Source organism: Bos mutus, chromosome 12 (assembly GCF_027580195.1).
Source record: "Bos mutus isolate GX-2022 chromosome 12, NWIPB_WYAK_1.1, whole genome shotgun sequence".
Lineage (NCBI taxonomy): Eukaryota > Metazoa > Chordata > Mammalia > Artiodactyla > Bovidae > Bos > Bos mutus.
The window spans coordinates 31,322,986-31,348,476 of record NC_091628.1 but is presented as its reverse complement, the minus strand read 5'-3'; the positions used below and the strand labels follow the sequence as shown (position 1 = coordinate 31,348,476).

General features: G+C 40.9%; 1 protein-coding gene and 1 long non-coding RNA gene across 2 annotated transcripts; one reads left to right on the top strand and one right to left on the bottom strand.

Annotated features, from left to right (window-relative positions):
- Positions 1–3,392: 3,392 nt before the first annotated feature.
- Positions 3,393–13,949, bottom strand: LOC138990201 (uncharacterized). The gene is made up of 4 exons (XR_011466318.1): positions 13,827–13,949; positions 5,968–6,111; positions 4,766–4,970; positions 3,393–3,734 (listed from the first exon to the last, which is right to left on the bottom strand). It is a non-coding gene; the product is annotated as an uncharacterized lncRNA (long non-coding RNA).
- A 109-nt stretch (positions 13,950–14,058) lies between these two features.
- POMP (proteasome maturation protein) lies at positions 14,059–25,273 on the top strand. The gene is made up of 6 exons (XM_005902170.2): positions 14,059–14,177; positions 17,343–17,440; positions 19,126–19,186; positions 19,895–19,996; positions 21,485–21,578; positions 24,424–25,273. The coding sequence occupies exons 1-6, from the start codon at positions 14,175–14,177 to the stop codon at positions 24,489–24,491; spliced, it is 426 nt and encodes a 141-aa protein (XP_005902232.1). The 5' UTR covers positions 14,059–14,174; the 3' UTR covers positions 24,492–25,273.
- The last annotated feature ends 218 nt before the right edge of the window (positions 25,274–25,491 follow it).

Here is a 25,491-nt window from a genome sequence, read left to right as displayed (position 1 = left end):
TGTATAACTGAATCATATCACTGTAGAGCAGAAATTAACGCACTGTAAATCAACTATACCTCAATAAAATAAATTAAAAAACAAAACCTCTAGAATGTATAACACAAAGAACAAACCCTAGTAGAAAGTATGGACTTTAATTAATAATAATGCACTGATGTTGGCTCAACAAATGAATGTGCTACACTAATGTAAGATATTAGTCATATGCAAACTGGAGGTGGAGGAGTCAGGGGGTATAGGGTATGTCTATACTTTTCACTCAATTTCCCTGTAAACCTAAAACTGATCATAAACAGAAAGTTTACTAAGTAGAAAAAAATGGTCACTGTAGCATTTTTACATATTCATTCTCTTTCAGTTGTTGTCTAAATGAAAAGACAAAAATTTGCACATCTCATTTAGAATTCATAGCCCTCCAAAAATATGTTTGCATGTTCCAGGCTCCTCACCATGGTTCAAGGAGTGCTAAAATCAGGGGTTCGGAAATGGAGTGGGGTATTCTGAAAAGCCATTAGAACTCCTTTCTTCAAAGTGTCCCAGAAAATGTCTTGAAGGTTGTCTTTCAAAGATGTTCTTCTGGGGATATTTGTTTTTGGAGAGAGGTTAGAACACATGATCTCTAATTCCAAGATTATATAATTTTAGTTTTTATGAAGATGTAACCCTCAATTAATTTGCTTTTAGTTCTATTTTTCACATACTGCAGTGGCCCAATGCCAGAACAATAATGTGCTTGAACTTCTGGCTTTCTAAGTCTTTCTCCTAATTCCCACAAGCCTGTCCAAATAGCAACAATTTCATCTAGGCCAACCAATTGTCAATTTTCGGTCCTGGGAAAGAATAACTAATAAACCCCACTTCATTCCAGCAAACCCAGATCACATTCCTTTCTGATGGCTTATCGCATTCCACTCTGAGCTGAGTTCCATAGTTCTAGCTGCACTTGACATCTTTGGGCAATGCTCTTCCTAACTTTTCTCTTAGAGAAACCCTAGAAAACCTTTATATTCGTTATTCCCTATGGAAAATATTTCCTTCCAGAAATCTGAGGCTAGATTTATAGAGGACTCCTGTAATTCTAAACATAAACATGTTATTGAATTCACATGTGTACTTCTTTGTTTAGTTTTAGCAAACAGCAATGGCACATTACAAGCTGGAACATCTTGGGCATTGAGAAAGTAAAAAAAACCTTCTGCAACGTGTTCACTGGATCTGAATATTCAATTTTTTCAACTGGGGTAGAATAGTTTTCCATTTGAAAGTAAGTAAGAGGGATCCTAGTCATAAGCATGGGTGTCTAAGGGAGGAGTAGACACCCACGATTTCTGGCTCCTGTCTATCTCTCTCTCCTGTCGCATTACATCAGACTGCTCACACTTCTGATGTGATTTCCAGCAAAGATGGCTGGCTGAGGCACGGCTTTTCAATGCCACCTACTGTCTGCCCCAAGAACTGCATTAACATCTCAGACGTCCTGGTCCAGAATCCATGATGGATTCAACCCTCCCAATTGCAGCAAGAGATGTATTGGAATAAAAAGAAAGAATAAAATGGAAGAGGAAGTGAACAGTCAAAGATTCTGGGGAATAAGCCTGAAAAATGAGGCGGCAAGGAAAACCTGTCTCTATTTTGCTATTTCCAAAAGGGAACCCTTATTTATAAAAGGTTACAATCAAACTCAAATAGGGGTGAGTGATGTTTCCAGTGTAGTAAGATCTAGTAATTACTCTCAAGTTGAATTAAAAGCAGTCATTTGATAACGTACCCATTGAAGGATGAAAAACATCCTTCTTTTAATATTGCTATCCCAGTGTGTTCCCTGTCTGAAAGCTATCACAAGGTATTTTTGAACACAGTAACAAGTTAAAAGAAAGACAAAACATGCCTCCCTAAAGTGTTGAGACTCTTCTTTTTTCACTTGAGTGGTAATTATTTTTTCTCATACTTTCACCAGTTTCAGGAAAGGGTGGGTTAGAGTCAGGGGCTTCCTGAAACTTTTTAGAACAAAAATTCTAATTCAGTGTGTTCAGAGGGGCCCCGTGAGAATCGTGTTTTGGAACATACCGACCCCATGTGGTATTATCTTTGCCAACTTTGCAGTTTCGTGTGAGATTTATTTTTAATCTTTAACAAAGCATGCCTGTGTTTATCTTAACTTACGAAAAAAGTGTAATCGTTTAAAACAAAACTTTTAAAAATAATTAAATATACAATGAATGCTGAAACATAAAAGTCAGACAGAATGTTACCTTAACAAGAAAGAGCTTCCTAAAGATCAAAGGATTGCTGTTTGTTTTATTTGCTTAAGTAACCAGTACTTTCACTTTAAGGGATTCAGTGGCTATTTGAAGGAGGCTAGGAGGTCTCCATTGCCCAACCCCCACCAAGATAAAGGCTTCCCACCCCTCACATTGAGAGCTGGGAACTTTACTTATTGACACTAAAAATATATTCTTCGTGTTTAGAATGGAATGCTGAGATATGATTGAAGACAGTACATGAATCAAGTGAATGGCATTTGGGGGGCATGTCTTTCAATCTTATTTAGAGGTTTTGGGGAAAGACCATCTTTTGAGCTTGCCTTCTGTGTGTGTGTGTGTGGCCATATGTCATCATTATAGCACTGAGGAGGTACTCTATGACCATCCTGGAATGCAGTGCTTCCAAGTGCAATGCACCTCTTATATTGTTGATTTTAATGCTAGCTTCAATAAAGGAGGGAAGAAATGGGCTGTAGAGCATGTCTTTTTTTTCCTCTAAGTACCTTGAGATTTGGGTTTTCAGTCAGTGATACTAGCTAAGTCATTTGTGGACTGACATGTGAGAACAGGATGAGATGGAAATACATTCAGTTCACTTGGTGGTGGCCTGTAAGAGGTGGGTTTGTGTAATGGTGGTCCCTCCTTCTATGAGGCCTCTGTAATCAGCCAAAGCAACCTTAGATGGTGCAATATCCGGTTGTTCCCAGTCTGCTATCAGGTGAGCACTATAAATGCTGCATAAATACCACTTAAAGAGAAATGATAGTTCATTTGTCTCCTATGTGTCCCCTCCAAACAGTTTCAAAATCTTTGCTACTTTTTATGAAAACTTTCAACCAATACTTATTTTGCATGTGGTTAGATTGTGATTTCTGGGGTTTTTTAAAGGGCACTGTGGCTGAATTTTCTACTCAGGAAGTATAGCAAAATGCTGAGCTTGAGCTCTAGAACCTGACAAACTGATTTTGTCACTGACTTATGACAGTCAGTGCAGTGAAGGTTTCTAAGTCTTAATTTGCTCATTTGCAAAATGGCAATTATTAATAATGTTTAATTTGAAAGGTTTGAACACAGGTAGAGGTCTCAACACAGGGTCTGGCATTCTGTGGGAACTGTTTTAAGGAAGGATATGTATCTAAGACCCTAAATCAATTACCAGAAGCCAAGTCAATTACCAGAAGGTTGAGGGAATCTCACACCATCTTTTTTTTTATTTTTGCTTTTTGGCCACGCCATTCAGTCAACCAGGGATCAAACCCACACCGGTTGCAGTGGAAGAAGAGTCTTAACCACTGGATCGCCAGGGAAGTTCCCCACACCACCCCTCTTTTCACCTTGGTTCCTTTCTGCTACCATCTCACGGAATGATCTGGAGGTTCTTCTCAGTAGGATGTTCCTCAGCAGGCAGTCCACAGGCTCATGCTGTGAGGGTGGAAGGAAGAAGGTCCTGAAGCAAAGACAGTGACCCTGATAAATGCAGACAGGACAGAATATTCATGCTGAAGAGGGTTTTTTGGTTGTTGTTGGTTCAATCATTCTTCAGAACCCTACACAAGATTGAATTTAATTGCAGTGTGCAACAACTATCCCAGGACTCCAGGAAATCTTACAGAAAACAAATCCTCTCACAGTTGGGAGAGCCATAATGCAAATACTCCAAACATCAGATACTCCCCAAATCATGGTTTAGGAATGCACTGAATCAGCAAATTACTTTGTTTTGCTTAGTTTACTTTAATGGGCAGCAGTATGGCAGAATGGTGAAGTGAGGAAGCGCGGTTGTTACAGTATTAGAAATTATTTCATGGTATTGTTACCAACAACTGCTTGATTGTTGGTTGACACCTAATAGCTACAAACCCATTAGAACTGGAAAGGTAGATCGTATGTACGAGAGATAATAAAAGCAAGTTTTAAAAGTACTGAAGACAGGGCAGGGGGCTAGTACTTTTAAAAGGGAGAAAATAAGACTCATTATTTGGGGTAGGCTAATTGTTACATCAGGTTTCCAAGAGAGTTGTTTTGGTTTGCAGAAAGACTTGAGCTTGGATCCTATCAAATAAAGGCTTTTATTTAAGTTTCCAAATGACTGAATAAGTGATTTTCTAAATCCTTCATTTCATCCACAGCATGACGAACATGAATACTTGGACTGAGTCCATGGTGCTTTTCCTAATGTTGATCTCACAGCTCCTTTTCAATTCTGGATTCAGAGAAGTTCTAGCCTGAGTGTGGCTGGCTCAATGAAGTTAGATGGCTCTGTGGGCCCTGCCCTATCTCTGCTGGAATGTTTTTATAATCACATCCTCAACTGCAAAATTACTGATGAGTAGACACTTGTAGCCCCAATCCCGTAACTCTACCACAAAAATAGAATTTCAGACTCTTTCAATATAAACATTATCTAGAGCAAACTATATCTAGGTCTTCCCTGACAAGTTACATGATTCAGTGCTTTGTTTCTATAAACTAAAGTTAGAAACTCAAGAATGACTCACTTTTCTTTTTTGCATGCATCTAAGTGAACAAGGAAGTCACACTGCTTTTGGTGTTGCTTTCTTTACAAGGAAAAAAAAAACTTGCTCCTTCTCGAGCATCCTTTTTAGGTCAGCAATTTTGAAGTGCAGGACTTATTGGTGTCCAAGCGGAAAGGGCTGATGCTCTGATTTATCACGACTCCCTCCGAGTGGAGTTCTTCCATGGCTGGAGAAAGGAAAACATTTGTTGTACTAATACTGAATGTGCTTCCTGTGTAAAATAACCTTTAACTCTGTGGAGATCCCCCATTTTAATGACTGGGATATAGTAGAAATAGAAGGAAATCCAAATGCCCCAGTAGCAGCCACTCTCCTCCCCGGTAGGTCAGGCTGCAACCCTCTGAGGGACACAAATGGTTGTCTGGGAAGCATTCAAGGCTTCTCTTTCTCCTGTTTTAAGATATGACCATTTTGATTGTTTAAAAATGTGTGCGACATTCTGACCCTTTAAGGAGCCTGGGCTATGTCAATCAGGGGGAATGAGGTGGGTAGACTGGGGAATTCTGGCATTTACACATTTGTTGTGGGGATGGGAGGGACTCTTGTCAACTGGAGAACCAGCTCTCAAACCCAAGCCAGACTGCAGCTTCTTGCATCTCCCTATCTTCATGATACAAATATGACTGAGTCTATTCAGTCTACTTTAGTTCTACTGCTCAGGGTGACTGCTCTGAGCACTGAAACGATTCTTCCTACATAGAACCTGAAATGCAATTCCCTACACTGAATGAGGTGAAAATGGGAGTAATCAACTAAAGAAACAAGCTTTTCAAGCATATTTGAGTTTTTGCAGTGACGTTGTTCTTTAGTTGCTAAGTTGTCTGACTCTTTGCAACCCCATGGACTATAGCTCACCAGGCTCCTCTGTCCATGGAAATTCCCAGGCAAGAATACCAGAGTGGATTGCCATTTCCTTCTCCAGAGGATCTTCCCAGACCAGGGATCGAACCTGCATCTCCTGCACCTGCAGGCAGATTTTTTACCACCGAGCCACCACGGAAGCCCTTTGTAGTACAGTAGAGCCCAGCTCTTTAGGAGCTGTGAGAAAATGTCTATGTGATAGGGAAGAGAGGTTAAACACACACTTTCGGAGCTTCCCCAGATTGTAGGCTCTGTGTGTCCTCGTGCAGCACAAGATCACGTTCTGTCCCAGAAAGCCACACCTGAATAATGCAGTCGGCATTCTTAGAATGCATTTAGCAGTGGATGAATAGGAGCGCTTTCCACAGGTCAATCAATGGCCTCTCTGTTTCTGGCTGGCTTGCAGATTGCTCCTTCTTAAAATACGTCTTCTTTTTAAAAGACAGCTGAGTTGGTTGGAAGACAGAAGAGTAAAGAGAATCAGCTGTGTTGATCTCTCTATCATTCTCTATCTCACTCTCTCCTTCCTCTTCTTTCCTGCTTACACTTGCAATTCCTTCAGGCCAGATCTTCTGATTAACCTTGATTTTCATTTCTTTTGCCTCCTTCTTCCTAAGAAGGAATGATATACCTCAAACATAATGACTCAAGAAGCATGTATGTCTCATATGTCTTTGATTGCATTTCTGGTTCCTAAGAATTAACTTAGGAAAAAGAGTTCAGTTCAGTTCAGTTGCTCAGTCATGTCTGACTCTTTGCAACCTTAAGGTCGGCAGCACGCCAGGCTTCCCTTGTGGTACTTGTCCAGCTAAGTCTGACAAGCTATGGCGTAGTAGAAGAAACACTGTCTGGTACTTTTAGTAGGTATTTGATATTAGTTTGTCTTTTTAAAAATTGATCTGTAGGTCAGCTACAGGTTTTTGATTAAAAATAAAATTCTTAAATCAAATTTATCAATATTTTCAAAGACAAACAGACTTCTTCACACACATGATTCAATATGACCAGTAGTTGTTTGAAATGGTACAGAGCACTTACTCTGTTACAGTGCTTGCTGCACTTCACAGAGAAATAAAGGATCATGTTTCTATTAAGATTAATTTTGGATGCAACTGAGTACCTGACTAAAGAATAAACATTAAGCAAAAAGGCCAATTATTTTCTTCCTATACATGAAGCCTGGTGGTGGTGGTGGTGATTTAGTGACCAAGTCGTGTCTGACTCTTGCATCCCCATAGACTGTAGCCTGCCAGGCTCTTCTGTCCATGGGATTTCCCAGGCAAGAATACTGTAGTGGGTTGCCATTTCCTTCTCTAGGCATGAAGCCTAGAAGTTGGCAATTCAGTGCTCGGTGAGGTTATTAAGGACTTAGATTCTTTCTCTTCTACTTCTCCATTTTCATGTTTGTAATCTCATGATTTCAAGATGATTCTCACAGGACCACCTCTCTTAACTGTGTTCAAATGAGGTGGTGGCTGAGGAAGGAAGGACAGGTCAGGTAAATATGACTTTTTTTAGGAGTGCCGTCCCTGTTTGAGCAAACTCCAGGAGACCGTGAAGGACAGGGAACCCCAGCATGCTGCAGTCCATGAGGCTGCAAAGAGTTGGACATGACTTAGTGACTGAACAACGACAACAACAACTCCCGTTTTATCACAGAAATATGCCCAACAAATTCAAGACATGATAAATAAAAAAGCACATTCATACCAAGGTACTTTGTGGTCAAAGATAAAGAAAAAAATCTTAAAAGCAGTCAGAGGGAGAAATAGATTAATCACAGAGGAAAAACAGACTTTGGGCACACTTATCAAAAGCAACATGGATTTCAGAAAGCACTGGAATAGCACCTTCAAAATGCAGAGAGAAAGTAACTGACATTTTCTATAACCAACAAACTATCTTTCAAGAATGATGGCGGAATAAAAACATTTTCCGACAGACTACAAAATGAGTGTTAACTATCACTCAGAGAAACTTCTGCGTGATATACTTTAGGATGAAGAAAACTCATAGCAGAAAGAAGGTGAGAGATCCTCAATAGTGAAGAAAATGATGAATACATGGATAAATCTATAAAATCACTGTGTTAAACAACAATGACACCTTAATTATAGGGTTTGGAAATAATATAGAATCAAAATGCTAGTAGAAAAAAAATGGCATATAAGTAGGAAGCAGGTAATAGGAATAAGGCATTCAAAGGTCTGTACTTTGTTCAAGAGGGTAAAACACTAACTGAAGACATTAATTACACATTTGATTAGTTACACACGTTACTAAATTACACATACACACTATGTACATTAAAATTCTAGGACATCCCACAAAATATTAAAAAAAGGTAGTAAGTGCTGAACTAATAAAGGGAAAAAACAGAGTTAAGAGAAAAAATTAAAAAATGAAGCTTAATCTAAGAAAAATTCAAGGAGATTTAAAAAAATATAGAAAAAGTAAGAGTTAACAGAATTCATAACATAAGATAGCAGAGATGGAATACAAGCTGAAAGACTACTACAGTGTTCCTAAAGTAAGATGAAAGCTCCCAAAAGATGGTGAATGAGATTTACAGACGAAAAAGCTGAAAAAGATAAGGAGAGGCACATGTGCAAACAAGTGCAACAATGTGCTACAGCTGCAGTCAAACAAGTATGTGAATGTCACAGGGCACAAAGGATCCCTTTTGCCCGAAGCGGGGAGAATGGGGCGGTGGAGCAAGTCAGGCAAGACTTCACAGAGGAGATGATGCTGACCTGAGATGGTGCAACAGAGCATGCCAGAAAGAGGGGAGAGCAAGAATAAAAGTGCAGGGGCATGAAAGCAATGACATTTTCAGAGAATTCCAAGTAATTTAATATGACTGAAGTAAAGGATTTAAGAATGAGGTTAGCAGTCAGATCACAGAAGGCCTGTTTGCCATTGGACAGAGTCCGGAATTAATCCTGGAGGCCAGGAATGAGAAGCAAGTGAAGCGCTTTGAGGAGGGAAGTCACAGATTTGAATTTTAGGACACAAAACGTCTTTGACAGCAGCAGAGAAGATGGTCTGGAATAAGACAAGGAGTTCTTCTTGTGGCTCAGGCAACGGGTAATTATTTGTTAACTATGATACCCTATTTCTCATGAGATTTCACTGTGGTATTTGAGAATAATACTTTCCTTTCTCACTGACATAAAGACGTCTTAAGTAGAATGATAAACAGGTCTTTTTTTCCCCTCTAATGTGTAAACTTAGTTGTACACTCTAATAAATGGAGTGAGGCTGAATAGCCTTTGGCATCAATCCCAGAGACTAAAACAGTGAGAAAACAACAAAACATGGGACATAATATCTATCCATAAATCCAATTGTATGGTTAGGTCTATGGCGCATTTTAAGAGTTATGATTTCCCTGGCAAAGTACCAAAAAAACGTACCTTCAAAAATTACTCAGAACAGCCACTTGGCATCCAACCACACTGTCAGAATGAAAAATGTTGAGTAAAGAGCCTACGTGTAATTCCCCATTCTTGAAGAAGTAAAGGAAGGGTGTTTTCTAAGGCTTCAGAATGACATATTTTATTAAATAATAACACGGGTCATGAAAAAAGCCAAGAGGAAACTTCCCAGCTCACGTAGAAAATGGGAGTCACTTTTATTTTCTTTAAAACGATAAACATATTCTGTCTTATAAGAGAATGTCTCAGAGCCAATGTGTTCACAGTGGTTAACTCTGTTCTCTATTCCCTTTTTTCCCCCTTATGTTGTTTTCTAATTTTCTACAATGAGCATGCATTGCTTCTAGAAGGAAAGAGAGTCAAATAAACCAGTCATACAATCAGAGTGACTTAGGCTGTCTTTTTCAGCTTTTAGATTCTAAATCAGCTTTTAGATTCCAAATAAGATTAATATAAACTGCTTCTGAGATAATCTTCTAGTGTGCTTTGAATATATGCAAATTTTCCCTCAAATTTTTGTCCTTAGGGAGTAAATTTTCCAATTTTCAAAAATATTAAAACATCCCCTCTCAGTTATTCATGACAGTGGAGGGGAACACTGACACTACTATCCAAAAACAGCATCTAAACAGAAAACATTAGGCATATGGGCATAATATATCAGGCTTTGTAAGGCACTGTACAATGTTTGTTGGCAGATATATCTTCTGAATTAAAGTTTTTAGTTACTATTAAAATGATTCTATGCTCCTACATGTAGACTGGCAAATGAAGGGTAAAAGAAATGGGTCTAAAATTTAAAATTCTTTGCATATAACCTACCAGCTGTATGATCCACAGGCAAATGAATAGACTCCCCATGCTGAAAATATAAACTGTTTCCTAAAAATACAGACCCGGGGCTTCGCAGATGGCTCAGAGGTAAAGAATCTGCCTGCAACGCAGGAGATTGACTCCTGGCTCAGAAGATCCCCTGGAAGAGGGCATGGCAACCCACTCCAGTATTCTTGCCTGGCAAACAGCATGGACAAAGGAGGCTGCTGGGCTACAGTCCACAGGGTCGCAAAGAGTCAGACACGACTGAGTGACTGACCACACATACACCCAAGGTAAAAATTCAAAAAGTAAAGGGGAACTTCCTTGGTGGTCCAGTGGTTGGGACTTTGTGCCTCCGATGCAGGGGGCACAGGTTTGATCCCTGGTCAGGGAGCTAAGATCCCACGTGCCTCACAACACAGCCAGAACAAACATGGAATGCAAACTTCAGTTGTGGAAGTTTGCATTGCACCTGGACTCCAAAGAGTCCACTCTAGTATTATCAAAACCCAGCTTTTCACAAGCAGAGGACACTCTTTAAAAATAGCTCTAACTGAAATCATAGCAAAATATTTCAGAAGAAATATGAAACACCCACCTCTGAGGGTTAAAGAGAAGGGTCAAATAAACTTGATGTAACATACTCCTTCATCTCTTTAACACTTACAAAGGGACTTGCAAAGAAAGATGTGTAAATAGGATTTATCTTAAATTAAGCACACTGAACCTTTCCCAACCCTGTCAGAATTCAGACAGTTTAAAGAGGAGATGGAGGTACTCTTTATAATCTGGAGGTTATTTTATGGTCCTCTGAAACATAATAACTTTCTTCTTAGTTGAAATTTGTACCATCCTTGCCAATTTCAGGGGAGCAATTTCTGAAATTTATACTTAATACAACAGTTCTAAGTTTACCTTAGATGTTTACCAAGGGAACACTTCTTGCAAAGATGGGCACAATAAAGGACAGAAATGGTATGGACCTAACAGAAGCAGAAGATATTAAGAAGAGGTGGCAAGAATACACAGAACTATACAAAAAAGATCTTCACAACTCAGATAATCACGATGGTGTGATCACTCACCTACAGCCATTGGAATGCAAAGTCAAGTGGGCCTTAGGAAGCATCACTATGTACAGAGCTAGTGAAGGTGATGGAATCCAGTGGAGCTATTTCAAATCCTAAAAGATGATGCTGTCAAAGTGCTGCACTCAATATGCCAGCAAATTTGGAAAACTCAGCAGTGGCCACAGGACTGGAAAAGGTCACTTTTCATTTCAATCTCTAAGAAAGGCAATGCTAAAGAATGCTCAAACTACCACACAATTGCACTCATCTCAGACACTAGCAAAGTAATGCTCAAAATTCTCCAAGCCAGGCTTCAACAGTATATGAACCGTGAATTTCCAGATGTTCAAGCTGGATTTAGAAAAGGCAGAGGAAACAGAGATCAAATTGCCAACATCCATTGGATCATCGAAAGAGCAAGAGAGTTCCAGAAATACCTCTACTTCTGCTTTACTGACTATGCCAAAGCCTTTGACAGTATGGACTGCAACGAACTCTGGATTAAAGAGATGGGAGTACCAGACCACCTGACCTGCCTCCTGAGAAATGTGTATGCAGGTCAAGAAGCAACAGTTAGAACTGGACATGGAACAACAGACTTGTTCCAAATCGGGAAAGGAGTACATCAAGGCTGTATACTGTCACTCTGCCTATTTAACTTATATGTAGAATACATCATGAGAAACGCTGAGCTGGATGAAGCAAAGCTGGAATCAAGATTGCCAGGAGAAGTATCAATAACCTCAGATATACAGATGACACCACCCTTATGGCAGAAAGTGAAGAACTAAAGAGCCTCTTGATGAAAGTGAAAGAGAGTGAAAAAGTTGGCTTAAAACTCAACATTCAGAAAACTAAGATCATGGCATCTGGTCCCATCACTTCATGGCAAATAGGTGGGGAAACAATGGAAACAGTGACAGACTTTATTTTGGGGGGCTCCAAAATCTGCAGATGGTAACTGCAGCCATGAAATAAAAGATGCTTGCTCCTTGGAAGGACAGTTATGACCAACCTAGACAGCATATTAAAAAGTAGACACATTACTTTGCCAATAAAGGTCCATGTAGTCAAAGGTATGGTTTTGCCAGTAGTCATGTATGGATGTGAGAATTGGACAATAAAGAAAGCTGAGTGCTGAAGAATTGATGCTTTTGAACTGTGGTATTGGAGAAGACTTTTAAGAGTCCCTTGGATTGCAAGGAGATAAAACCAGTCCATCCTATTCATCGGAAGGACTGATGCTAAAGCTGAAACTCCAATCCTTTGGCCACCTGATGCAAAGAGCTGACTCATTTGAAAAGACCCTGATGCTGGGAAAGATTGAGGGCAGGAGAAGGGGACGACAGAGGATGAGATGGTTAGATGGCATCACCGACTCAATGGACATGAGTTTAAGTAAACTTCGGGAGTTGGTGATGGACAGGGAGGCCTGGCGTGCTGTGGTCCATGGGGTCCCAAAGAGTCGGACACGACTGAGCAACTGAAGTTTTACCTACCTTGAAGAAAATATGTTTTAACTTTTTCCATGAATTGCTTTCCCTCCTTTCTCTCTCAGACAACGAAGAGCTCACTCTTCTACCTTAAATGCTGAGGGAAAACATCGCTATGCCATCAAGCCTTGCACCAGCCTCTCTCCAAATCCCCCCATTCTGATTTCAAAGCTCAAAAGAATCCTCCTGGCTAAGAAGTGTCCAGAGAGGCTGGGAAGGAGAAAGGCTAAGCAGGCCCAGCCAGAATTTGCAGCTGGAGGCAATGAGAAGGCTGGGCACAACACACACACACACACACACACACTGTGGCTCCTGATGTCAGCTGATGTCAGAATTGTAGAGACTGTGGTAGGATGGCAGTTTTTATTAAGGACAGTCCTGAGGGAAGGGGCGTAATTGGGACCAGCCAAGGATTTAGGGTCTTGGCTTATAGTGCTGAGCTTTCAGGTTGGGCTCCGGGTGCAGAAGGGTGCTTCTGGAAAATTCTCCAAACCTACTTCCAGCCTACTTCCCAACCATATTAGTCAGTCTTACCTCTTAGGCACAAGTATCCATTTATGCATTCTTCCCCTCCACTTTTCATTTAATAAACATTAGTGGGTGCGTTCTACAATGCAGATACGATAATTTGTAAGACATGGCCCCTGATTGTAGGAGTCTGTGGGAAACAGTATGGGTGCTAGAGATTATGGTAAAGTGTGTATAGGCTACGTAAGGGCAGAAAGGAGAGAAACTGACATCTCTACACAGGTACTCCTCTGCTATTGTGGCCCTGAAAACGTGCAACCAAACTTTCCTGGTCTGCTGCAACCAAGACTTCCTGGTACCTTTTACTCTGCTCCAAGTTATCTGCACATCTTAGCGCTGGCTGAAACCTAGCTTTCTCACAAATGATGCCACTGTCCTCAAAAACTGATCCAGTGGTGTCTGCTCTTTCTTCCACTTGCCACAAGAGAACCCAAGAATACTGGAGTGGGTAGCCTGTCTCTTCTCCAGCGGATCTTCCCGACCCAGAAAGTCGGGTCTCCTGCATTGCAGGCGAATTTTTAAAAGCTGAGCTACCAGGGAAGCCCCAATAAAAGCCCTCAATTATACTTAACTTAGCTGTCACCCTGGCCACCGCCAAGAGCTCCTCTATTGCTGTAGCGCAGGACCCACACCAGCCGGTTCATTTCTCTATTTCTAGCCTCGGCCCAGGGTTCTAAACAGGACGTCGATACGTGATTTAAATTAAAAAAGAAGCAAAAGAAACTGGGAAAACCTTTGGGTTCAAGGCTTGCTGCAGGCTAGTCACTCATCCCACCTGGGCCTTGCTTATCCTTATGGAAAAAAATGTCATATTTACCTCAGAGATTTTGTACTGACGGGGCGACGCACCTGGCAAAGCACACTGCCCCTCCCCCGGCGGTCGGGGTTGCTGACGAGGAGAGCAGAGCCCCGAGCCCCCCGCTTCCCAACCTCCGCCAGCCCACATCCCTCACAGCGCCCTTGGCCCCAGGTCCCTTGGGACCTCAAGCGTGGGAGCCCCGGCCCTGCGCGGCTCCCTCCCGGCGCCCCGCGCCCTCCTTCCTTCCTTCGCCCGGACGGACGCACTTCCGGCGGATGTTGGGGGGGGCAAGCCCGGAAACGGAAGTGAGCGGCGGGGCCAGTTGACCGTCAAGGGGAGAGCGTCTGTACGCCGAGCGAGTCGAAGATGGTGAGTGAAACCCCCCCTTATACCCCGGGCGACCCGAGTGGCCGGCGGGCTCGGGTCGGTGGCCGCAGGAGCAGCCCGCCGCCTTCCTGCCGTCCCCCCAGCAGCGGCGGGAGGAGGAGGAAGCCCGCCTCTCCCGCCATGATCTGTTGAGTCACGGGGTTCAGGGGTACTCGTGGCCGTCCGGGCTGGGCTCCGGCGCTGGTACCGGGAGCCGCGCCTCGGCTTCTTCCTCTTTCACCTCCTCTTCTCTCTACCCACCCACCAGCCGACCCCGACCTCGGTCCCTTCCTGGAGTCGGCGCCGAGGTGGCAGGGGCAAACCCGAAAGTTGCGGCGGTCTTGGGGTGGGGGCACCGCCCGTTAGCCCTTGGGAGTCGCGTCCCCCAAACTCCTCACCCGCCCTCGACCCTCGGAACCGCCTGGATAACAAACCCACAACTATGGGTCGGCTTTCCATCACTCTGCTTTTACTTTGCCAACATTTTGGGGAGTTTGTAGCATGTCAGGCGTTGGAGGGGGTAAAATTATATACTTGTTACTCCCTCTGTGTTAGCGTTGTTAGTGGAGTCCTCCTCCTCCCTCGCCCCTTCTCTTTTTTCCTCTTCTTAAAAAAGTTTGCTATTTGGGAGAGATTTCCTGAATCGTCCGTCATTGCCCGTGACTCTTAGTACCAGTCCAAATCTAGAAAGCTTCTGTTGGTGAATGGGCTTCCCTTGTAGCTCAGTCGGTAAAGAATCTGCCTGCAGTGCAGGAGACCCGGGTTCGATCCCTGGAGAAGGGAATGGCAACCCACTCCAGTATCCTTGCCTAGAAAATCTCATGGACTCAGGGTCCTGGTGGGCTGCAGTCCATGGGGTCCCAAAGAGTTGGGCATGACTGAGCGACTAACACTTACTTCTGTTGGCAAATACTGCTGAACATAGAAAAGAGGTTTTATAAACACTCAGAGGGACTTCCCTGGTGGTCCAGTGGCTAAGACTCTTGGTGTTATCCATGTAGGGGGCAGGGGTTTTTCCATCCCTGGTCAGGGAACTAGATCCCATATGCTGCAACTAAGAGCTGGCACAGCTAAATAAAAAATTTTAAGACACTCTGAAATAACTAGTGTTAACTTTTCATAGATTTGCTCCCCTCTGCTACTTTCTTAGAAACATTATGTACTGATCCCGATATTTTACAGAAGGGAATTGGCAAAGTGATAATGGGTAGAACCCAGAGATCACAATCCCCCTTTCTTTGTGCCTGGAAGAGACTTTTCTTGTGTCACTTTACAATAAAGCAGTCTGGGAGGAGGAGAACTGTGCATGTAGGAAATAACGTTTGGGAAGGTACAGTCATACAACTCTAGTCCTGTAGGAGTTCAGATACCTGGAAGGATGAGTAGGCAGGGCCAGAAAGGTTCTGTGCCTTCATCACAGGCACCTGTTAGGTTAGTGACAAACAGTAGATTCCAGCTTCTTTTCCTAATTGACCGTGACTTCTGTTCAGGGGAGTTGAAACCTGTTGTGCAGGTTCTTGAGTTCCAGGCTTTGGGCCTTGGACATTGTTTTTCAGACATTGAAAAGGCGTTGAAAAGGCATTGACCAACCAGTGAAAGATTTTTTGTTTGTTTGTTTTTTGGTTTTCTCCCAGCTTTGTTGGAGGAGATTGCATGTCAAGCAGACTTTGCTGTGTAGAACTGGAAAATGGAAGCGTCTACAGGCAGCAAGACCCAGTAGAGTGCTCTTAAAGTTATCCAGGTGTGAGAGCCTGGATGCAATTAGTAGATTGGAGAAACCCTGGACAAACTACAGTACCTGACCCTAGTGAAATGCACGAATTGAAGTAAAACAGCAATTTGAAAAGCTAATTTCCCAGAGTAGTTTCTCCTAGAAGCTGTTGCTGCTGCTGCCAAGTCGCTTCACTCGTGTCCGACTCTGTGAGACCCCATAGACGGCAGCCCACCAGGCTCCCCCATCCCTGGGATTCTCCAGGCAAGAACACTGGAGTGGGTTGCCATTTCCTTCTCCAATGCATGAAAGTGAAAAGTGAAAGTGAAGTCCCTCAGTCGTGTCCGACTCTTAGCGACCCCATGGACTGCAGCCCACCAGGCTCCTCCATCCATGGGATTTTCCAGGCAAGAGTACTGGAGTGGGGTGCCATTGCCTTCTCCTTCTCCTAGAAGAGTATAGACTAAATACCAAACTGCTTGTAGCTTTTTGACATTTTTCTTCAGGATTGCAAGGATGTTGTATTCAGCACTAGATGGTTTAAACTCAGCATCTTGTGTTTGTTACATTTTTGTTATGCATGTATATTCTCTCTTCATTAGACTAAGCCCTAGACGCCAGATATGTATCTTCAGCATCTAGTAGAGTGAGTACCTGCCACATAGTAGATATAAATATTTGGTGATTAAATTAGTGTAAATGAGTAGGGTGACAGAACACAAGTACCGCATATACAGTGAATCTTAGCGTTTTGTTTCTTTTTATTTAGGCCAGCCTGATTAAGTGCGTTTATTTTTCACAGGTAGCACCCTCTTAAGGGAACCAAATGCTTTCTGAGATTCCGTTTTTTCTTTAGCTTCTGTGACCACTCTCTTCTAGCTCTTCTGTCCATTCTTAATTCCATTTTCCTTGTTCTTTGTCCTTAAGGAATGGTACTCTCCAGGATTCTGTCCTCAACTTTTTTCATTCTGGGCTCATCATTCCAACGTAAAGAAAGGATCTTCCCAATGAAAGTAAATCTGATCATGATCTGGTGCTCAATTTCAGAACAAAATCTTAATTTCTTTGCATATTTAAGCCTTTTCATTTTTCTTTTCACCAGCCTTTCTTTCTGCCCTACTCAGACATATAGTTAGCTGATCATCTCAAACTACTTGCGGCTTGTTCATTTATATTTTTATACCTTTACCCATGTTCTTGTTTTCCTGGAATGCCTTTCAGTCTGAGTGCACTCAGCTCAGGAATCCTTCCTGCCCCAAATTCCAGATTATTCACTGAACCTTGTGCATCCCTCTATGTGATGCTGAGGCTCATAGTAATGGCCTAGACTGTAGTCTCTTGGAGGGCAGAGACCTTATCTTTTCTCTGATGCTTAAACAGTATTTTTACATAGAGGTTCAGTGTGAGTTGTTAACATTTTTTTTTATACATAATAGTGTTTTTTATTTGTGTTGTAGAATGCCAGAGGACTTGGATCTCAGCTAAAGGACAGTATTCCAGTTACTGAGCTGTCAGCAAGTGGACCTTTTGAAAGTCATGATCTTCTTCGAAAGGGGTATGTAGGGGAGTTGTGACTTTGTTATAATATGTGAATTATTTTTCACAATATTCTTTAAATCTTTTGACAAGCCATAAATATGTATTTAATTTAAAAGGTAGCAAGTAGTATACTTTAGACTAGAGGGAGGGAGGAGAGGAAGCATGAATGTTTCTATAGAGGAAGAAGCATTTTGCCAGAGTACCAGGTTCCCAAGAAAGTGTGTCCTCCTAGGAGAGATTAGCTGGCAGCACGATTTGGTGGGATTCCTCTTTTTGCTCCTGATAACTTGGAGAGCCCTTTGTTCTTCATCTTACTAACTAAGGCAAATTGGGAGTAGTTCACTTTTCTTTGGGAGGTACTAGAACATAGCAGTAAAGAGCATGGGCTCTGGGTTTTGGTCATGACTCTGCTATTTACTAGATGTGTGTCCATGGGCAGATTACTTAACTGTTCTGTCTCATTGCCCTCACCTATGAAATAAGGCTAGTAATAGCATCTGTCTTTATTTTGAAGAATAAATGAGCTAATCCCTGGAAAATACTTAGACCAATATGTGACATTAAAGCAGTAAGTAAGTATTAGCTGCTCTTGTTTTTCATTTCTAGTTATAGCACAGTTGTACCCCTTCCCTTTATGTTTTTATATGTTTAGGCCTCATTTTCTGGTACTGGTCTTTTTTCTTGGCAGATGGTTTTTTCTGTTTAGTCAAATATCCTCCCTACTGGGTACATACTGTATTTTGAATTTTATATTTACTTAGAAGGTATTTAGTCATAGAATGTCATTCTAATATTGGTCCCTGGAAGCAGACATAATGCCTCATTGTCTTTCCATTTTGTAGTGAAAGATGCAGTATATTGCTTTTGGAATTGGAGATATAATTTGGTTTATAGTATAATCAAATTCATAAGCTAGCCACTAACCGAGTCCTGGTAATTTGGTTTTGGGTTTTGGTCCGTTCCCCCCACTCCCACTGCACATACACGAAATGCTCCTTTTTCTTCTCAGATTGTAAGATTACCATGAGCAGGACCATTTTCAAATTCCCAAATTTGTACAAAGACAATATTTGATAAATACTGATGTTGCAGGATTTCTAAGGTTTCTTTCAGCTCTTAAATCCTGGTTGGAGAATAAGATGGTGATGTTTATATAGAGTGATAGGGACCCGTGGCCCGGTTCTAGCTATGTATCACCTAATATAGTACTTCGCATATAGTAGGTAGTTGGTAAATCTCAAACAAGTTTTTCAGTGTGTGTTTATCAAAAATATATTAACTATTGAATATGCATTAGATATGAACAGGAGAAATGTAGGTACTTTATGTAATAAAAGAATCACATCATCAGAGTAATAGTAGTACACACACTATGAAGTTTCTTCCAGATACAGAGCATCACTTAGCACCACTTTTTGGAGGGTTCTTCCCAGTTTATTGAGTTCTTGACCTCCAGGATCTATAATAGATATATTTACAACAATATATAGAATACTTGATCTTTTTTTTCCCTCTTAGTGTAGTTCTGTGAATTATATATGTATTAATTCCCACAGTCACCACCACAGTCAGCATACAGAATAGTTTGTTCATCGGCCTCAAGCTCCCTGTGCCATTTCATTGTATGACAGCACTGATAGATAAGTGTGAGCCCTAGGTATTGAATGATCTATAACCTCCCTTTTAAATGTTTATTTTCAGTTTCTCTTGTGTGAAAAATGAACTTCTGCCCAGTCATCCTCTTGAATTATCAGAAAAAAATGTAAGTATGTTACCTGTGTTTTTATTTTTACCCTCTGGTAGAAAAATGATGTTAGTAATACATGATTAAGACAATTCTGGTGTTGAGCATTTGACTATAAAGAACATGAAGCTTTGTTTTCAATATCCTATGGAATAGGCTTTGGTTCACTAAAGCTCCCTTTCTACACCTTTTTCTTTGTCTTTTTTATGGACATTTCTAGAGGTTGGTCCACCTCTCCATTCCTCTCATAATATTTCCTCACTTGGTAATCTTTTTTATTTCTTTTATATTTTTCCCCTGCCATTTTTGCTATTGATATCCAAGCCCGACCCTCCAGCCTTGGATCTTTTTTTCAGGCCTTCATTTCCAAGTTACTGCTAGGCACAGGACGTACACAGATGGGTATGACATCATCCCCATCCTTTAGGGGCTGAAAATTTAGTGGGAAGATAAGCAGTGGATTGGGACTACCTGAAGCATTGTAGAGGACCACAGATGAAGCAGCCAAGCTATGGGAGGCTTTCTAGAAGAGGGGACATTTGAAAAGTTTTAGACTTATATTAGTCAGTTAAATAGGTGGAGAAAGGTCACTCCCAAAGGTAGGACATGTATAGATGTCCTGAAGACCACCTAAAGGGTTCTGTGTATGTGTGTGTCACATGGATGTCAGTGCTCATTGTTTTGAAAGCAGAATGTCACATTTAAAATTACGTGTTGTCTCTGTAGTTCCAGCTCAACCAAGACAAGATGAACTTCTCCACACTGAGAAACATCCAGGGTCTTTTTGCACCACTAAAACTGCAGATGGAATTCAAGGCAGTGCAGCAGGTGGGTTTCCAGCTGTCAGTTTGCATGCATCCCATCTGTGTGCTGAATTGATTGGGAGGAGTCTTCGTTTTGGTAAAAACTGTACAAACCTCACCTTCTCTTCTTCCCTGCAGCCTCTCCTACTTTCCCCCTGTTAGGATTTTATCTCCATTCCTACTTCATAGAGAAAAGCAGCTTTGAAATGGGAAACCCCTTCGATTAGAGGCTCAGTGTCTGGATAGTTACAGGCGTCCACTTTTATATTTCTCTCCTTCTGAGGAGTTACTTTGAATTTGTGCTGCCTCTAGGAATATCCAAGTGGAGGTGTCTAGTGGGCAGGTTGTATATCGCTGAATACACATGTTACTCAGGAAGAAAATGTCCTTCCAGGTGTTTAAGAACTGTCCCCCATCTGTGCTCTAGATTCTGTCATATCACACTGCATTGATTCCAGTGACTGCTGGATAGCTAACAAAGAACAGAAAAATGGAAAATTTGGTTTGGCTGCATTAAGGTTTGTTGAGTATGTGCCAGTGACTGCCGTGCTTTATAGCACACTGTGCTGCAGGTGTGAGGGAAAGGTGCTGCTGTCCCGTGCCACAGGTGTTGAACCAGGGTGAGACAGATCAGGTAACTAGGCAAGGCCGTAGGGTTGGTCAGTACTGAAAGCAGAGTTTGAACCTCTGACTCTATAGCCAGTGCTTTCTGCACTGTACTTAGGTACTGGTCTGCAGTATAAGTGAAGGTCATCCAGTCATGTCTGACTCTTTGTGACCCCCATGGACTATACAGACCATGGAATTCTCCAGGCCAGAATATTGGAGTGGGTAGCCTTTCCCTTCTCCAGGGGATCTTCCCAACCCAGGGATCAAACCCAGGTCTCCTGCATTGCAGGCGGATTCTTTACCAGCTGAGCCACAAGGGAACCCCAGTCTGCAATACATGTATTTAGTAATTGGAAAATGTAGATAGCACTAGTTCAGAATGGCATTGTAGTTTTTAAAAGCCCACAGATAACTTTGATCTTCATCTCTAGTTATCACTACTGTTTTAAAGGGTCATGACTTGTATTTGTGCTATGAGCATTACAGAACAACATACAAAATGAATAATCAGTTTATTAAGTGAAGTAATGCTCTCAGTGCATTTCTTCAGAATTTCTTCAGGAATTTGATTGTCCCATGTGTTTTAGAAACAAAGCATGATGTTAGATTCGAGAATTTTGTGTTTCATCACATTGTATGCTTCGGTTTTCCTGGACAGATGCAAAGGTCCCAAATAATGTGCAGACCTGATGGGATTATTAAGTATTAGTAAAAGCTTTCAATTTCAGTGTCTATATTTTGAATAAGGTTATGAAGAATTAAAAATTTCCCTGTCCTCCCCCAGTTAAATTGGTATTTTATTTAGTTTGTGAATTTTACAAATAATGAAGACACTGAAATGTGATCATGTATGTTTTTTCCTCTCTACTATTTCTAAGTTTGCTCTTTTATTCTTTTCCTAAAGGTTCAGCGTCTTCCATTTCTTCCAAGCTCAAACCTTTCACTGGATATTTTGAGGGGTAACGATGAGACTATTGGATTTGAAGATATTCTTAATGGTAAGTGTCATTCCATACCTTTTTCTGGAGCCCCAGTAATTACAAGGCAACAGCAGCAAACGAAACCTACTATGTCTTTGTCATCATATAGCTTATAGTTGATAAAATTCACTTGTGTTTATTCACTGAAATAAGATAAAATTTAATGGTAATAACTGTTCTTTAACTGCTTTTAAAAGTGAAAGATGTCTATGGAGTTCTGAGATTATAGTCATTTCAGTCAACCATTGACAGTCATTGATTTTATGTCCTGAGGATAAAGTCTGATGTGTGAATCCAGTATGATATTCTTAGGGCAGCTTAAACAAGGATTGTTGTTGCAGTATTCAGAACATTTGTGGGATATAACTAGCTTTAAAAACATCTAGAAAAAAATGAAAGGTTTCTTCAGAAATACCCTCCTTGTCCTCCTAGATGTGTTTCTGTAGATGGTGAATACTAAAGAAAAAAATTTTTATAAGTTTCTCTGGATGATTGTATTATGTTTGAGGTCAATGACTTTTAATTAAGAACATGTAGCATCCTGTTATTTTCTGGTTCTGAGGAAAGAGAGCAAATACAGTTCTGTCCAGTATCGTCTGTGCTCATTGTGCCCCAGCAGTTCAGGAGAAACAGAAAAACGAAGCAGGATTAAATTATACTAGTTTTGCTCGGCTGCCGATGTTTGGTAAGGAAGTGCTGTGGACACAGCAGAAGTCTCATGAGCCTCTTCTGTGAGGGCACTTTTTGAGTGCAGGAAACCTCGGATTCCTAAGCTTTTACATTTAGTCCTAATTTAAAACAAGTAAGGTGAACAGCTAGGCCTTGCCTTAGCTGTTCCTTCTGCTTAGAATACTTTCCCCTCACTTCTCAAGTCCCAGTTTAAATGCCACCCCTTCAGAGAGGCCTTCCTTGACTGCGCAGTCTAACGTGCTCCCAGTTACCCTGTCACCTCACTTTAATTCTTTGCATATCACTCTTCTGGTATTTTCTTGTTTCTTATTTGTTTTCCCAACTTAAATACAGGCTCCAGGAGAGCTGGGGACTTTGTCTTGTTCACTCCAGGGCCTCCTAAGGTGCCTGGTTCATGCTGAGTGAGAAAAGCTCTGGCTCACCACTTTCTCCTCATCACCTTTGATACAGAAGGAATTTTAAAGTCTACAGTGAGGAAGTACTGTGTTAATCTAAGTGCAATATGAAGACTATTAAACTGGGATGAAAATCCGTACATTTTTTTAAAGTGTTGGAGGTGATGAAGGTTTTGCTTGCTTGCTCATCAGAGAAGTACTTGGCCAACAAAAATCTGCACGCTATGTTATAAGGAAGGGAAGAGATGTGAGACTTTTTCCTAATGCTGAATGTGGCCTTCTGTTTACTCCCTTCCTGTCACTTGAAGATGAGGAAACTGAAACTGACCAAGGTGACTATTCCTGCCTGGGAGGACCCTCCACGGGCTGGGGCCTTGCTCACCAGCACAGGGTGTGCTGTCTTCTAGGGCAAGTGTTTTATCAAATCAAAGGCTTAGACAAGCAGAGTTTCAAGGAAAGATGGCATTATATAAATGAGGATATTCTTTAAGAATTGAGAACATTACAGCCGAGACTCACGTCCTCCATGATTAATTACCCCCAACCCATCTCCCTCCTTCCTTCCCTGTTTGGTTGCTGCTTTTAGTTAGTGGATGTCCTTCCAGACTTTCCATATGAAATCAGAAGACATTTGTCATTGCTTAGTATTTATCTTTTAACACAGTTGGTTTCGTACTGTGTGTATCTTACAGGAGGTATGCTGCATCAGTGCCTGTGTTGAGGGGTGCGTGCTTCTCTCTCTCTCTCATTAACATGAAGCACTGCTGCAGCAGACACCTTTGTTCTTTGTACTCCTTTGTAAACATACTTTTGGGTTTTGGATGCCCTTTGTATACATAGTCCTCTACTCTGTTAATAATTGTAGCAAACTCTTGTATATCTAACCATTTATTAATAATTATAACAGTATCAGCTGTTGCTGAGGCTACTATGTTGTGTGACAAGTGGCCAGAGTCAGGATTCCTGAACTGATAATGACACAGTCATCTCCAGTCTCAGGAGGTCCAGTGAGGAAATATCCAAATCGATTTGTTACTCTTGATAATCATTATTTGAATGATTATTTATTTTAACAAACTGTTTTATAGTTTAATTCATTGGGTATCTATTCTGTTTCTTGTTCTGTGTGGAGGAGTAGAGGGCAAAAAAAAGAAAACGCTTTATTTGTTTGTAGGAAGCTTACTGTTGATATTCATTTTATCTTAGGTGCATTATCACAGTTAAAGTAAGACTTTTTGTCTGACTCATCAGTACAGACAAGAGAGAAGATTCCTAAGGTTTTTTTACTCTAGGATTCTGGTTTGTATATATATGTGTTTGCAACAGAGCACAGAATGATAGAGATGAAATTGTAAATTACATTAAGGATTGCTTAATCTCTTAGCGATTGTTTCTAGACTCAACTTGGAAGCCACTGGAAAATTTAAGAACTTTGAAACATGAGAACTTTTTCAATCTATATTTTCTTTTAAAATCAACTGAATTGAGGTATAGTCGACATACAATGGAATGCATCCATTTTACAGTGTCCAGTCTGTTAATTTTAGTAAATGTGTGCAGCTGTGGAACTGTCTCCTCAATCAAGATGTAAAATGTTTTCATCATCCCCCAAGTTTCCTTGGTCCTTTTGCTCCTCCACCCTTGGCCCCAGGCAGCCAGCGGTATATTTTCTATCACTTTATATTTGTTTTGCCTAATTTAAATTTTCATCTGAGTAGAATCAGAGAATTTATCTTTTTTTGAGACCCTTTAACATGTTTATTTTTGTTTCTTTTCAGACCCATCACAAAGTGAACTAATGGGAGAACCGCATTTGATGGTTGAATATAAACTTGGCTTACTGTAATGCCATGTGCTGTTCATGGAAGTAGAGGGCCTGCGTCTTGTTTATAGTTGTCTTTTTCCTATAATTTGATGTGCACATTAAAAGTACTAACACATGAGAATTGTTGCCTAAATATCTGTGATCATTTGAAATTATTTGGGTCATTGCTTTATGTGATAATTGAAAGCACTCAAGGGAGTTGGTTTTAAAACTTCTTATTTATATGAAAGCAACAGCTTTCTAGGTCTTTAAAAAAAATGTTACTAATATAAAACTGTGCACAGGTTCCAAATCAGCCTATTTTCTAGTTATTCCATAAATTTAATTTGAGTAGTTCTGAGCCTGCAACCTTTATGGTAGCATCTTTCAGAATAAACATCTATAATTGATTTTAGTGGCAATATTTCAAAGTAAGGACAGAACAAGACTATTAGATTTTACCTTGTTTCAGTATAGTCCATTAATACTCAAAAGAATAATACTTGCTTTGTTGATGCTACGTTAGAATTATAGATATATTCTTTGATTCTTTCAGGTTTTTGATTTTGGTCTTATCTTTAAACTGAAAACTTAAACAACCAGGAGATGTCAGTTTTAAACTATAGTACTGCATAGATTTATGTATCACAAGATGCTTAAATTTAAAAACATAACATTCATGTACATACACATGCTATCTGTCCATGAACAAATTCCATGATAGTTTGTTTAAACATAAATCTTCCCTATGGTGGTTTGTTCTTAATAAGGTATTTTTTATGAACCTAGTTTACAGAAATTAAAGATTATCTGTTTCTGAGGAACATTTTTATTGTGTGAGTCACTGATTTATGACTGAAGGCAATGTTTCCCTCCACTCTGGGAGGTGGGGCGGGTCATTGAACAACATCTATGAAAGGTTTGGGTTGTTACCACTTTGGGAAAGGGTTTCCAGCTGGCATCTGGTGCTTGGAGGCCAGGGATACTACTGAATATTGTAGAGTAAAAACTGCTCCTGACTGTCGAGATCAAGTGTAAAACT